The sequence below is a fragment of the Erpetoichthys calabaricus genome, chromosome 14 (genome assembly GCF_900747795.2).
Source record: "Erpetoichthys calabaricus chromosome 14, fErpCal1.3, whole genome shotgun sequence".
In the NCBI taxonomy this organism is placed as follows: domain Eukaryota; kingdom Metazoa; phylum Chordata; class Cladistia; order Polypteriformes; family Polypteridae; genus Erpetoichthys; species Erpetoichthys calabaricus.
In genome coordinates, this window is record NC_041407.2 from 82,842,460 (window position 1) to 82,858,952 (window position 16,493).

General features: G+C 39.6%; 1 protein-coding gene across 2 annotated transcripts in view; it reads left to right on the forward strand.

Annotated features, from left to right (window-relative positions):
• The first annotated feature begins 2,980 nt into the window (after positions 1–2,980).
• The window catches only part of sesn2 (sestrin 2), a 44,023-nt gene continuing 30,510 nt past the window's right edge, over positions 2,981–16,493 (forward strand). The window contains exon 1 of one of the 2 annotated variants that reach the window (XM_028819482.2): positions 2,981–3,655. In XM_028819482.2, the coding sequence (XP_028675315.1) occupies positions 3,398–3,655 (258 nt within the window). In that variant the 5' untranslated portion in view covers positions 2,981–3,397. Of the gene's footprint in view, positions 3,656–15,781; positions 16,317–16,493 lie in introns of those variants that run through there. The other variant, XM_028819483.2, reaches the window with a different exon arrangement.

A 16,493-nucleotide genomic window follows, 5' to 3' on the forward strand; every position in this document is an offset into this window, starting at 1 on the left:
TATATTTTCTGTATAGCCAGAAGTATTGCCAAGTCATGGGAACGGAAGAAATGATATACTTCTGGGCTGAAGAAAAAAAAGAAGTTTTTACCTGACCCGGAAGTGCTGGATAATCACATGGACTGAGGGCTCAGAAGCACTTCCGGGTCGAGGACTATAAAGGACTGTGGGAAATTCCAGACAGACGAGCTGAGCTGGGTGGAAGGGTGGCAATGCATCTGGGAGTGTGGAGGATTGTTTATTGATTGGATTATTGTGTTTATGAGTATTGTGGAGAGGAGGGTGCTTTGTGCACGTTATTGTCTAAATAAAAACAATATTTGGACTTTTACCTGGTGTCTGGCATACAGTCTGAGGGTTCAAGGGAGCGATAGCGCCCCCAAACTGTCACACAATATAATGTGCTTGTGAGACCACATCTAGAGTATTGTTCACTGTTTCTGGTTACCACACTGCAAAAAAGAACACAGCAGCACTGGAAGCAGTGCAGAGGAGAGCAACCAGGAGCATCCCAGGACATGTCGTAATTTGATGTACTCAGAGAATTAAACCTGTTTCGTCTCAAGCAGAGGAGTGGGGACCTAATCCAGGTTTTCAAAATTCACAAGTCATTGATAAAGTACATTCAGCAGAATTCTTTCATCTTAAGGATTAACTATGTACTCAAGGACATCAGTGGCAATCAGGAAGAAGTGCGTTTGAGACTGAACCCGAGAAGCACTTGTTTACGCAAAGACTTAAAGTAATCTCGATCAAACTACCGAGCCATGTAGCTGAAGCAGAAACCTTCACAACCTTCAGTAGGGATCTGGAGAAGACATTGGGACAGCTCCGCTATTATTTAAACAAAGAAGTTTGATGGACTCAATTGTCTCCTCTAGTTCATCAAATTTCTTACGTTCTTATATTTAAAAATTCCTATCATTTCTACTAATTGTGTTTTGTAGTCAGAAGGAAAAGTAAAATTTATTTACAGCAGGAATGCTTTCCTGATGGACAGTTGTATGTGTCACATTCTGTATGTGACACACAATGTTAATTTTCACTCATATGCAGATGACACCCAGTTATACCTTTCATTTAAATCAAATGAAGTTTCTCAGGTGTTGTCTTTAATTAGTTGTGTTAGTGAATTAAAGGAGTGGATGATTGAGAACTACTTGTCTTTAAACACAGATAAAACAGAGATGTTAATTGTTAGAGGGAATGACGCTGATCACAACAATATTTTGTCATCATTTAACTCAGTTGGAATCCCCATTAATTTTACTGAATCAGCCCGCAATCTAGGAGTTATCTTTGACTCTAGCATGTCATTTAAACAAAGTTGTCCAAATCATGTTTCTTCCATCTTAAAAATGTTAGGAAATTAGGGTGCTTTCTAAATAAACTGGATTCTGAGATATTAATTCATGCATTTATTTCTAGTAGGATTGACTACTGCAATGCAGTGTTCACTGGATGTTCAAACTGTTCTCTATACAGTCTCCAGTTAATCCAAAATGTGGCTGCAAGAATTATTACAAGAACAAGAAAATACAAACACAGTTCTTAAATCCTTACACTGGCTCCCGGTTAAGTTTAGGGCAGATTTCAAATTCCTCCTTTTAACATATAAAGCATTAAATGGCCAAAGTCCGGCTTACTTGTCTGAACTTGTCATGACTTACAAACCAGAGCGCACATTAAGATCTCAAGATGCTGGTCTACTTATGGTTCCAAGGATTAATAAAATAACAATGGGAGGTTGAGCTTTTAGTTACAGGGCCCCTAAACTGTGGAATGGTCTGCCTGCTACTATAAGAGATGCCCCTTCTGTCTCAGCTTTTAAATCCCGGCTGAAGACTCACTACTTCAGTTTAGCATATCCTGACTAGAGCTGCTGATTAACTGTACAGACTGCATCTCTGTTGTTAGTCATTAGCACTAAAACATAAGTAACATGATAGTTATAATTGGATACTAACCCTCACCTATTCTGTTTCTCTTCTTGGTACTCAAATGTGGCACTTGGTGCCACGGCCCACCTGCCAAGTTGTTTTGCCTGCATAATTTAAAGTCATCCCTGATGGAGGATCGCAGGAATAGTGGGAAAGAGGGGTCCTTTCATCGGATTGGCTGGCCCAGCACTGTTTCAGCTGTGGAATGGCCAAATGGGGGTGGCCGCTTGATGGATGAGGTCTCCAGGACTCTAAATATATCCAAATCTTATTATGAGATATCATCTACTGTTAAATTCTGCTCCATACTTCTAAAATTTTTATTTTTATACTGTATTGAGGATTTGTTCTATTCTATGTATTGTATTGTATTGTATTGACCCCCTTCTTTTGACACCCACTGCACGCCCAACCTACCTGGAAAGGGGTCTCTCTTTGAACTGCCTTTCCCAAGGTTTCTTCCATTTTTCCCTACAAGGTTTTTTTGGGAGTTTTTCCTTGTCTTCTTAGAGAGTCAAGGCTGGAGGGCTGTCAAGAGGTAGGGACTGTTAAAGCCCATTGCGGCACTTCTTGTGTGATTTGGGCTACACAAAAATAAATTGTATTGTATTGTATTGTATTGTATGTTCAGCCCAGCAACTCCAATGAACTAATAATATTAGCAGCGGTAAAATAAAAAATAAAAAAATGTACACAATAAAGTACTTATTTAGTTATATTGTACTTCTGATGCAATGTAACCGATGTCCATCTCCAAAGCGAATTTCCTCCGTGTAAAACAGCTATTTAACAAATATATATGCTGAACAACCCTTAGATTTAAACGCAAATGAAGCCGTTGTGAACTGTACAAGATTAAACCAAACCCTCGTGTAATTGGAAGGTTGTGATTGGTTACTTCCTGTAAGGGTACCTGCCAACCACACAAAGCAGCGTCTGTTGCCGCCTAGAATTCTGGGTAGTGTAGTCAAATCCAAAGCTGAAATGTTTCCTACTGTTACCTAAAAGCAATCTATTAAACTACAAATCCCGATATGTTTCGAACACTGTTTACCTTAGTTTCCTGTGATTACAATCGCTTAGCTGTAAATTGCATCAGCTGTGAATATCTACACTGTCCAGGATGCGCAGTTCACACGAGTTCAAAACGTTAGGATCGCGGTTGTTGGAACTTTTTAAATACTTCTTGGTCGTGAGTTCTTGATGATTCGAATTGCTGTTGAGCAGAACAGTCCGAGTTCCGCCATGTCTGTAAGCACTTAGCTCGCTGGTCAGCTGAGCTTGAAGATGCAGCCGCTTTTAGATAAGACTATACGGCGGATACGAGTTGGCTTGGTTTATTTCGTTAGTTCCTAGAATTAAGATTATAGTGTAAACCGTCGGGTAATACGACGCCTTATAACTTTAAAAGCAGAGCAAAAGCTGTCGTGCATTTCACTCTGAAGTGACCGATACAAATGGTCTCCGAAACTGCTTGGAATTGGAGGAAGTTTGACTGCGTTTGCAGCCGCGACCCGGAGGAGCGAGCGTCAGCTATGGACCTACTGTCGCAGACCGTACTGAGCTGTCAGGAGGAAGAAGGAACCGTCACATTTTCTGACAGCGAGTCTATTCCGGACCACCAGAAGATGTTGGTCCTACTTCTGCGCTTGTCTCTTAGCTGTCCATTCAGAGACATCCGGGAAAAAACGGCGTTGTTGCTTCGGATTGCACAGGTAGGCAAGTGATCCCTGTACGTTCTCTGGTACTGGTGTGTCTCGTATTGGTATTTAGTTTTAGGCGCTTCACACACATTTTGGGTATCAAAAAGCAGATCTGATTATTACTTGGTATAATTATTCCCGCATTATGTACAGAATGTAGAAAGATTTTACATGGATTTAATCAGGAACTGGTAGAGCTTGACTGGATGAATGCCTATGCCATAAACCTTTTAAAGCCCTTTTATAAAGTAGCGTTATCAGATAAACCGTACCCTGCTCTCTTGGTATTAACGAAGATGTCATCATCTAGCCACATATTGCAATGCGAATGAATGGGTGAGGTCGGGCGGGTGGCAGGGATTCGACTGCTGACCTTTGATATCTGTGGTATGAGTAAAGTTCCCTGTGCTTTTAGTCCTGTAGCTTTTGTTACGAGATTTAAATGAGATTTTTTTTTTTTTTTAACTACTATTCTAACCTTACTGTTTTTTTTCCTTCTTCTTCATTAGTGTCGTTTGTGTTGGGTGCACTGTTCAGATGTTAAGCATGAATGTACAATTTAAATTTGCATCCATTTTGACAGTAGGGGTGGACACATTTTGAGTGGCTGTAGGATTTTATTGAGATCTTACTTTCGCAAGGAGAATCTTTTTTGCTCCTTCTGGCATGTTGGTGTAATTTGTGAGATTTTTTTTATTTTATTGTTTTTTTTAAGCAGATTTGACACACCACATTGTCAACCCCACTCAGTCTTATTCAGGGTCTAGGGGGAAACACTGGGGACACGGCAGGCTCATCACTGGGCCCACATTTCACCCTCAGAATGTGCCAGTTTAGAGCAGTCAGTCAACCTATCCTGCAATCTAAACCTCTTTGGAGATGTAGGAGGAAATCCTATGTAGACACCGGGAGAACATGCAAAATCCACAGCGACAAAATGGGGCCTTTTTGATTTTAGCTACCTCTAAACTTTAAGTTAGATTACTTTCAATTAATCTGGTAAAGCATCAAATCTCTAAAGAACATCTGCAAATGTGAAGGAACTTATTACTTTATATATAGCAGGCTCAGAAAATGAACTGGTAGAGGAAGTCATCTAGTTCAACTGAAACTGAGCTTGATTAGTGGAAGCCTTTCAAATTCAAATCACAATCCGGTTATTGTAAATGCAAGGGGTCTTCATTTTAAGCACAAATGAGTCTGGTCTATCTGGTTTACAGATATTTGTTTTCTTTGCTATAGTACTAAATGCTTGTTTTTTTTTTTCCTTTACTGTTTTCTATAGAGTGGACTCCCTTAATTGTATCAAAATTCTGATGATTTGCAATGAGCATTGCAAACACGGGTGCAAACTACACTGATTGGTAAAGGTGACCTGTGACTTCTGTACAGTATTCACATGTCTGTTCATTTAAAAAGGAAAAAAAAAATATTTACAAAAGGGCAGACAGGAGAGACTATGGCACTCTTTAGTATTCAGAGTTGTCAGCATTACAGTTAAGGGAGCAAACCTGATAGAAATCCGTGAAAATATAAAAAGAAAATGGGAAACAAAACTTAACCATTTCATGTTTTGGCAAAAATACAAATGTTTCAGAATTTCTTACATCGATTTCTTCTTCCAAACCTACTTCTTGAGAGCAGGATCATTGGGTAGCTGGAGCCAGTCCTCAGTACAATAAGAGAATAAACATGTACAACTCACAAAACAGTGAGATCAATTAAAAAGCCTTACAGCCGAGGAAAAATAGTAATATATCCAGCCATTATCAAAAGCATGTGTGATATGGGACGTCCATAAAATGCCCATAGTGTCCACTCTTTTGGGTGTCTCTGTGCCTAATAGACCAGTTGTAATTTCTGCGGATTGCTCTTCCACCTCAGAAATTGAAGTCTAGAATTTTAATCCTGGCCCAGGCACTACCTACGCAGAGTTTGCATGTTCTCCATGTATGTTTGTAAAATTTTCTTTACATTTTGAATTCGGAAGAGGAGATGGTCAGGTTAACTGGCAATTCAGACTGGTACAGTGTGGGTGGCTGTGTGCCCAGAGAGGGTCCCTGTGATTCTAGAATAGGTACCAGCTGTCTATGACCCTGAATTGCATTAAGCTGGTTTGAGAATGGATGTAGGTGTTTTTTTTAATTATTTTTTTAATACTTTGTTAAACTGTATGGTTAACTCATTGTTCTTGATGTATTTTTTTAACTCTTGAAATATTCTTAGAACAATTGTATTTTCTAACTGAAAGCGTTGCAAAATATTGTGTAGGAAAAGCAAAACACAAACAGGAAATACAAATAGCATGAAGTGTGTACTTAGTTGAGAATGTATTAATATTACTATCTGCTGCCCCTTGGACCTTGATGTCCTCATTTGTGTCTGTACATGAGGTGAACTCTAGGAACATTAGGAGAGGTGGGGATGGAATTCTGTTGAAGCCAAGCTGTGATACCAGGCTTGCATATCTGTCAAAAAGGGATTAGCTGGCTATTTTTAACAGCTCTCAGCAGAATGTAGGGCAAAACATCTGATTCTGAACTGCAGCATTTCACAGATAGTGAGCAAAAACAAATAAAGGATGCGTTTTATTTTTTTTTTATCCACATTTGTTATTTTTTTGTGCAGATGGTGCTTTAATAAGTAGTTAGAACACTTACATGAGAAAGATGGGATAAATGGGAAGAATTTCTATAAAGCAATTCTAACTGTACCTAAGAACAAAATAATTGAAAAATGAAAGGAGACCATTCAGTTCATCATGCTGCCCCAAAATCTCCCCCAGATATTTCTTTAAGAAGAATCCTTGTGATGTCCTTGTCATGGTTTCAGTCCTAAATGCACTTCTCCTTAATTTCCATTGTTATCCTCACATACATGATTCACTGTTCAGTTGAAAGAATTTGGATCTACTTTAGCTATGCTTTTAAAAATTCTGAAGACCAGGATTAGGTCCCAACACCAACTAAATAAATTTAATCCCAACTGGGCATGTCATTAAGTCCTGGAATGCACTTGGTTGCTGTCCTCTGCACAACTTCAAGTGCTGCTGTGGAGAAGAAGGACCAAAGATGTGTGTGTTGCGTCAGTTGCCAACTCTAAATTTGCCTGGTGTGAATGAATGAGTGTGCCTGAGGGTGCCCTACAATGGACTGGCATCTTCTCCAGAGTTGAAGGTTGGCAGGATATGTTCAGATCCTCCCCACAACCCTAAATTGAATTAACTTGATTCAGCGGTGGATTGTTCAAGTTTTGAAGACATTTAAAATTGTGAAATGTCAGTTACTTCTAATGTTATATGATGTGTTTTGTAAGTATAATCATTAACCTTGTTATAACACAAGGGGCATAAAGGATGCATATATGGATGAAAGTAGGTACACTTGGTAAAGTTATAGGACTGGACACTCTGAACGAGCAACAACAAGATGATGTCCCAGCTCACTTGTTTAATCTGCGTATTGTAAAGTTCTGTATTCTAATTCATTCTTCTTTATCATGGAGCTGGAGATTGGCAGTGTGTGGCATTTTCATTGGACATGCAAATAAGAATTTCACTGTACACATAACATTGCTATTGATGGGTCTTTCTCTACTCAAGAAGTCGACACGTAGCCTTTCATTTTTCTTTCCTCTGCTGAGCTTTCAGGTGGCTTTGAAGGATCAGGTATGATCAAAATTTTGTTGGGCACTGAATCTCCACAATGCCCTGCACAGAGTATTTTCTCCTCTTGTCTCTAATACAGTACTACTACTACTACGTTTTATGTCTCCTATGTGAGTGTGTCAAACCAATAAATATTTATTTTACTTTAATTGATCCTTAAATCGTTTAAGCAGGTTTGGGACTTTATTGTAAATATTTCTAGATTTTTGTTGCTGTTGCTTTGTTTTGTAGTTTATTTTTTGCTGTGTGTTTCTGCACCACTGAGGCTTTTCATTGTATTGAAAATAAATAGCATTATAATGACAATAAGTGTAATTAAACGCACTGTAGCATTTCACATTCATCTATTTTCCAAACAGACTTATTTTAAAAACACAGTTCTGGCTGGTTGTCATCCCAGCAGCACTGCAAAGTGAGAACCAAACCTGGGCAGGATGCCAGCTCATCACAGGGTACACTTGGGAACACCAGCAGTCCCTCATAGCAGTTTAGAGTTGCCAGTCCACCTGGTGTGCACATCTTTGTGTAGGATGGGGAAACGTTCAGAGAAAAACCTATGCAGAACACATGGACTGAGCAAGGATATGAACCCGGGCCTCTGGAGTTGTATGGCTGAAAAGATGGTATGATAATTCTTTGCGCCTTTGACCCATTTTTAGTTTTTGGCTGTCTTATTTTATTTGTTTTCTAGTTCTGTCCATCCATAGTCCAGCCCACTTTTTCACTTCAGGGTCATGGGGAGCCTGTGCCAACAACAGACTGTCATGGGGTACATTCAGACAGACCAGGCCAATTCAGATTCACCAACAGACTGAACAACTTGTGAAGCACCTTTATTATCAGGATAAAATGCAGTACAAAAACAGCAGGATTTATTGAAATGTACAAGTGTAGTAGGTGACAACTAAATGTTCATGATGCATTTTTTTCCTTTAAATATCTGAGAAAAAACTGAACTGTTTACTTAGCTAGTTGTCATGCTAGTGTTAAAAAAAAGCTGAATGCCACACTCCTCTTGCACTAACATCTTCTTCCTCTGACCTTTTTTTTTTTAACACTTACTCTTTACTTTTGCAGTCCTACATGCTGACACAGCTTTGGAGTTCACATAAGAAGTAGGGATAGTCAAGATTGTGCTGCTGCTGTTGATAAACCAGTGACTGGACTCTTGACTTAAACCTTTGGAAGAAACCTGGAGAGTTGCCAGTGGTTATTGCTCCTGGCGAGAGCTTTTGTACTGCCTCACACCACTGGCTGGGACTAATGGGAGTGTGCCAGGGAGGTTGTGAGATTGTCAGTGTCAGCACAGCTCAAAGTGTACAATAATATCATATGTGACACTGACATCTATTTAAGTGTTTGCAGAGAAGCAAAACAAAAATTCATTTTTGTATACATTTTTGTACACACCGGCTCCAGGTTCCCACTATGATCAATTCAGAAAGAATTGGGACTGCAGGAATGCCATTTTAAATACTGAATGGTCTCAAATTCTACATTGATCTGCTTTACAGGTGAGATCCTGCCTTGTACCCATTGTTGCCGGGATAGGTTTCAGCACCCCCAACGATTCTGAATTATATTGCACTGGCTGGGGAATGACATCTCAGAAGTGCAGCTAGAACACACAGAGGGGATTAGCAGTGTTGGTGCTGACACTTAGGAGTGCGACGGCTGATATGGGTGTTGTTCAGGCTTCTTGTTTATTTCAAGTTAACACCAGACTTAAGCAGTTTCTGCTAGAGCAACCAGGGTGAGGGCAGAAACGGAGCTGACGTCTAAGCAGAGGAAGGGTGCGCCGTGCCCAGCCGTGTCAGCTGGCTGCGGCATGCTTGTGCTTGACAGCACTTGTCACACTCAGTCATCTTCTTTTACTCAGAGAGCTCTGCAAGGTGTGCATTACATGACGGGCATGATAGCTGCTTATTTAGTTATCTTACCTGATGTACTCCTGATTCTGTGCTCCCTGAAATCACACATTATTTACACCAAGTACACTTTCATGTCAGACTAAGCAACTAATTGACCTGTAACATTGTCTTACTGTTACCCTTCTGATTCTGTTTCTTCATCATCTGTGTTTAGTTTCATCTTTATTACACATATTGTTTTATGTCTAAATGTCCAGAGAGTTATTTGGACATACTCATGTGATAAGACTGGCTGCTTTCGTCACTTTTCTTACAAACCGTGCCTATAAAAAATATTCAATGGAAGTTTTTCATTTTATTGTTATACATCATTAAATCGTAACAGATTAAATTTTTTTTATGTCGTTTTTTTTTAAACAATGGTTTTCTCTTTGCTGATTTCCCATAAAGCCTCAACTGGTGAAGCACTTATGCAACAGTTGTTATCTGCACAGTTTCTCCATTCTCGGCCACTCCTGTAGCCATTTTCTGTAGTCTGTAACTCCTTTAGAGTTCTCGCAGGTCTCTTGGTGTCCTTCCTTCACTAGTCGTCTTCTTGCACAATCACTCGGTTTTTGTGGACCGCCTGCTCTAAGTAGATGTATGGCTCTGCCATACTCTTTCCATTTCTTAACTATGAATTTAACTGGATTCCACAGGATATTCAGTGACTTGGATATCTTCTTGTTTCCATCCCCTGACTTGACTTTTAAAATTGCCTTTTCACAGAGTTGCTTTGGGTGTTCTTGTGTCTTCATTATGAAGGTTAGGCCACCATATTGACTCTCATAAAAGATTCGTATTTATTTAGGTTGCAGCCAACTGAAACCCCCAGCTAGGTGATCATCTTTAAATTCTGTGACTCCTGAATCCAGTTTACTGCACCAGTGATGATTTAGGTGTGTCATGTTAAACGTGGTGAATAGTTATTCCATCAATTATTTTATGTTTTATATTTGTACTTAATTTAGACCACTTGGCAGAGATATGTGTCCACATTGCCATAAGAATGCATATTTCTGTTATAATGGATTTAAGTCCATTGTGATTCTGTATTATAGAACAGTAAAATGTGAATCTTTCCAACAGGGTGAACACTTTTTATGTAGGAATTATAACTTCAACAGCCATGCACCCGTGAGAAATGATGCATATCCCCGCGTTGTACTTATCTAAATCCTACTCCTGTAGCCATTTAAGTAACCTTATCAGCACTTTCAAGCCTTTTCCTGCAGATGGCATCATTTCGGAAATCAAAGAAGTTGAAATTGTTGATTTTAGCCACCTGTGAATATTCAGTAGTGATTGCTTCTCTGCCACAAAACATTTAGTCCACTGTTTAAACTGCAACCCACCTCACATGGGCCTACTGTGAATTTCCCATTGGGATTAATAAACTTCCTTCACGTTGTCCTGCGGTTGGCCGTCGGTCACTATGATGGCAACCTGACCAGTTGATGGAAACAAAAGAGGAGCAGAAGACATCGAAGGGAACAGGTTAGAACGAGGCGTGTGTGAGCATCAGGCAAAAGAGCATTTGGGGCTGGGTGTCTAAAGTGGAACACATGAAATTTATAATTAGGGTGTGAGGATGTCTATCCATCCATCCATCCATCCATCCAGTGGTACAACAGTAGCCACTGAGTCATTTTCAGTTAACCACAGAATAAATTGCAAACATTTCCTGTTAATTTTGACAGACGTATACAAAATGTTGCAAAAATCTTTTGACATCTTTGGCTTTCTGGAATTAACAGTCTGAAGATTTTTTCACTGTCTCTGCAGGGTTTGTTCTCAGGGTAATCTTCCTTTTTCTGCCACACCTCAAATGGTACATGTTAAGATGGTAGGCAATCTTAATCTATGTCATGACACTTGCTGCCCAGTGTTTTAGGGATAGGCACTGACTGCAGCCTTGTACTGGATAATCATGTCAGAAAATAGATGAATGGAGATGAGTGAGCACAGACCAGATAGTGTGCATGGATCAGGATAGAACTGCTGCTCTCGGAATACTCGTTATCCTCCCATTAAGTAACCTTAACACCGTGTGCTCAAAGCCATATCCAACCTCAAGCCAGGCTTGAAACCATTAAGGTCAAGAGTGTATGTGTTTATTTCTGTTTCTGAGCCTGTTACAGGCAAGAAACAATTTAAAAGAGGTTTCAAAGTGAAGGATTGACATGTCAGGGGGATGTAAACCATTGGCGTCAGTGTGGCAGGCACAACGTTAGAGCGCAGTTACTGACACTAGCATGTGCTGTATTTTCCTGTATGGTCATGTCCAGTGGCCTTTCGGTGCAGGTCATCTAGGCCTGAATTTGGACTGTTGACCAACCAAGGCCTTTTGTTTCATCTCCTGTCATACCAAATATCCACTACTGTTGTTAGATTAATTTCTTTTGTATCCCTTTGTTTAACCCATTTACTAAACTGAAGTTTCTCAAATTAATCCTTGGGAGGAATTGAGACAATTGCAGGAGATCTGAATTAATTACTATGCTAACTGAGGCACTCAGGTTACACTTTGTAAACCTATTTAAAACAAACAATGTGCCAACCATTTTTACATTTTGGCATCAGACTATAGAAACAGTGAGTATTTTCCCTTGGGCTCCACATATTTAAACAAAGCAACTGAAGTCTACTTAAATTGTGGGAAATGTGCAGTGCAAAAGGTGATGTATGTTAGTGTAGCTCTCGCTTCATGGTAAACTTCATTTTTAGTTTTGTTAGTACAAGTAAACAGTTAGGTGCTGCTAAAGCTGCCACATAATGTTTGCCATAGAAGAAATAGTTTGAGGGTAAGCTGAAGCCTGCTATTTTCTCAAATGCTGGCAGTGTGCCTTAATAATAGCAGAGCTGACTCTGACAAGGGGCTGAAGCTGTTTGAACTGAAATGCTTAATTAGATGTTGTTAAGAGACATTGAGGCATGAATATTAATATCCTTTTTCACATCCTTTTATAATTGTTGTCTCAATCTCATTTTCATTAAGGATTTAAACTTGAAGTCATGTTGTAATATGGCATTTTGGAAATGGCATAAAACAAGTGGGGCAGCACGGTGTCACAGTGGTAGCGCTACTGCCTCGCACTTAGGAGACCTGGGTTTGCTTCCCGGGTCCTCCCTGTGTGGAGTTTTGCATGTTATCCCCGTGTCTGCGAGGGTTTCCTCCCACTGTCCAAAGACATGCAGGTTAGGTGCATTGATGATCCTAGTGTGTGCTTTGGCTCCAGCAGACCCCCATGACCCTGTGTTAGGATATAGCGGGTTGAAAAATGACTGACTGACATCAAACAGGTAGAAAGGTGGTGTAGAAGTTGGTACTGCTTCCTAATTCTGATTTGGAATCAAGTTCCAGTCACTGTGTGTGTGTGATGTTTGCATGTCCTCTTTGTGTCTGCATGATTTTTAGCAGGATACTCCAGCTTTTGTCCCTCGTTGTGGCGAGTGATTGTGTGTGCCAGTTTGTGCCTGCTTTTTTTGCTCAGTGCAACCAGGATAGGCTCTGGCCCCACAGCATGCCTAAATTAGATCACACACTTGCCTTTTTTCCCCCATTCTCAAAAAGTGGTCCATTTAAATTTCTGTGGGTGACATTTTCTGCCTCTTTTTTTGTGTGGGTTTTTTTATGTTATTGCAAATTCATTGCTGGCCTTTTGTTTCAAGGTGGCAGTTAAAACATTTCAGTTGCCCATATTCTAATTTGGGGTATCCCACAAATGCATGGACAGATTTATATGAAATTTAGGGGGTGTTTTTTGCTTGATGCTGTAACAAACACACAGACAGCATTTTAGTTTTACCTGTAGACTAGTGAATCCCTACTACCAAGTGAAACAGTTAAAATGTTTTAACTCTGATGTGTACAATATGTACCAGAGCAACTCCTTGCCAATATATGTAAATAAATATAAACTGAAATCTGTTTATCAAGAATTTAAATACATCTGCATAAAAATCTTTTAAGTCTATCAGTTTTGCTAGTTTAGTTTTATAATTTTTGTTTTCTATGAATCGAGAAACTGTAACAGTTGTTGATATCCAAAAACTTGATTGTTTAAAATCAGCCTTATTTTTTTTTAAATGATTGTTCTTGCTGATTGTCAATGTAAATGTCACAACAACAGAAAACTAACATAGTGGTTGTGGTACATTTTAAATAGATATGTGATCTTCCTTTTGCAGAAAGCAGCATTAAAAAAAACAGAATCTATCAGAAACTCTTGCTATGTAGTAATAACCATTATTTTCTTTGAAACCTCTGAGCACTCATTGGCACAAACACTCTGTACCTATAATGTATTCATTCATTATCTAGCCAAATTAATGTAGTCTGGAATTGGACACAAAGCAGGAGCCAACCTTGGATGGAGCAGAAGTGTGTTGGCAGTTTTAAAATTGGGTCAGTTTATGAGTTGACAACTAACCAATTTATGCATGCCTTTGGGATGTGGGAGGAATACGTGCAGACTGTACACAGACCTTGATCAAGACAGGATTTGAACACCGGGCTCGGCAGTTGTGAGGCAGCAGTGCTAATTACCACAACAAACTTCAAATTAAATGAAACATTTAATGATTAGCAATGAGATGATCACTAGGAAATAACCAATTCTTACAGTAGGTTGACTTCAAACAACCCATATTTTGTGGTGATACCTAACCTAATAAAATGCATTCTGTAAAGTGCCTTTTCAAGGAGGTCCCCCAATTTTTGTAGTCAATAGTAACAGATAAGATAATCACCAAAGTGATCTGCAACAGGCTGGCCTTGGTTATTAGTCATGTAGCTTGAAATCTGAGACATTTACCTCCACAATGAACATACGCCATAGCTAAGCCATTACTGCAGCTTTTGTAAAACACTTCTTCTGCAGTTGTAGTATTTTTAATAGTCAAAGATTTTTCAGTGTATTCAAATCAAGTTCATGCAGTTATATTTCCACTATTATACAGAAATGAGAATTGTCTGTTGCTAGCATTTGTGTCAGGACTGCATTTTGTGTTTAGACTTCAAAAAAAATGAAGTGCATTTCTTTACAGGAAAAATTGAGTTTTCTCATTTAGTATTAAAAAAATGTACATTCTATAAACTGTAAAAAAAAAAACTATTATAGTAAAATATAAAAACAATGCCAAAATTGGCAATTTATTGCAAGTTTGCAAATATAATCTGCCTTTTGGAACTCTCCGGTGGTTCAATGGTTAGTTGCTCCATTTGCATTGGATTTGAATCCTGATGTGGATAAAATGTAAAATTTTAGCTTCAAATCCTGAGGTCGTTGGTTCATATCCTGTTACTGACACTGTGTGACTGAGCAAGTAGCTTCATTTGTCTGTGCTCCAATTGGAAAAACTAAAGAAACATAACCAATTTTATCTGAAATGTTGAAAGTCATTTTGGATAAAGACAATAGCCATGTAAGTAAATAATCATACTAACTGGAAATCACAGCTTTATTCAGACCATAAATTCCTTAGGAAACTGCAGTTGGTTAGGAAGTACATTTTTTGAACATCCATTCATCATTTATCCCCCACCTTAATAAAAGGATAGTTTGTGTGTCTGTCCGGTTGCTATGTCTCAGTCATTCTAAAAGATGGCACGTCACAAACATTAATACTACTTTTATGAATCCCATAGCAAGTGGCATTTAACAGAGACATATGCATTTTATAGTGCAGTGCAGACATTACTGTTGAGATCTGCGTTGATTACTTGGATTTTAGCCCTTCTTAGAGAGGTGCACAGTTAATCCAATAATATTGTGGTGTGGTTGGAGCCTTCACGAACAGCTCCAAGTACAAAATGGACACTGGTTCCATCACAGGACACCCATGGTCACACTGAGTCAGTCACTCGTAGCTGGACAGTTTAGTGCTACTGCTTAAACTAATGTGCTCATCTTTGAAAATGCAGGGGGAAAACCAGAGTAACATGGAAAAAAATCAGACAAATGGAGAAGAGTGCAAACTAAACTCCTACTTAAAGACCTCCTTAGAATTCTAACTCCTCCTAGATCAGTGTGGGAGCAGCGCTAGCCAGCCACTCGGCCGCTGTGTCGCCTACTTTTACTTTATGACACGATCAGTTCTTGCCAGTCTTTACAAAATAAGATAACAAAAAAAGGGATTGCATTCTGAGTTCAATTGTGCCAAAGTTGACGGTGACCCAATACCTCGCTATCGAGATTTCTACAGAGCTTGTGCATTTTCTTCCCACTAAGATCCAGTCTGTTACTACAAATTATTAGTGCGTTTTGAGCTACCAAAAGAGTGCTATAGCGAGGGACAGTAGTAAGGTTCATGACAAAGAATGTACGGTCGCCCACGATCAGCTGATCACTTACTAGCTGTAAGTCCAGCCTCGTTTAAAAAATCTTAACTTTTAACCTGCCGTTGCATTTCAGTTTTCTCATCCTTGTGTTTATTCGCCTAATTTTGGTACACATTTGGATCTCCTGGAAAAAAGTAAACTTATTAAAAATGTGTATTTGTTTTAACCTATTCATTAAATGTTTTATGCAGTGATTTCCGATTTCGCACGGCTTTCTGACTTGGAAAAGATTTCTTTTTTGCCTTTTAAGAGTTGGGCGAGTCGTCGTGAGAACGCTGATTTGCATAAGTCCAATCACGAGTGACGTTAGGCAAGAGTGAACGTGTAAACACGCCCATCACAGGTTCACCGTTCATTGGATTCTCCAACCCAGCAGAGATTCATCGTATGGACTCGTAGTGTGGTCCACGCCTGGCCTTGTTGTGATTGTTTTAGGGTTGATTGTTGGGGAGTGGGCAAAGGGTGGGGGGCTGTGAAAAGTTTGAAAAAGGCTTCAGGATTAGGATGTGTCCGCAGCTGATGCTCCGCCCCTCTCCCGTGCCGTGGTTACATGTTCTTGCTAACTTTAGGCCGCCCAGCTGGGAAGTGTTGTTTTGCTATCCGGAGTTGGACGTGTTTTGCTCATAGGCACAAACGAAGAGAACAAACCGAGAAGAGTAATCCAATCAACCAGAAATGAGAGTGTCTGGTGCGGAGAACGACTGGAGTGAAAACAGAAGTGACGGCATGACCTGTGAGCGATGCAAAGCTCAGGTAACCAGCATGGGACTTGATAGGAGGCGCAGGCAGAAGTTAACGGGCAATGGGGCTTCACACCTGCGGCGGTTTTAGGTTTGCAAGTTCGACGGCTAAGGAAGCCAAAAGGTACTACATGCATATGCTAGGGCTTGTCCTGCGCCGTATTCTCGAAATAGGTGGGAGGCGAGTAAT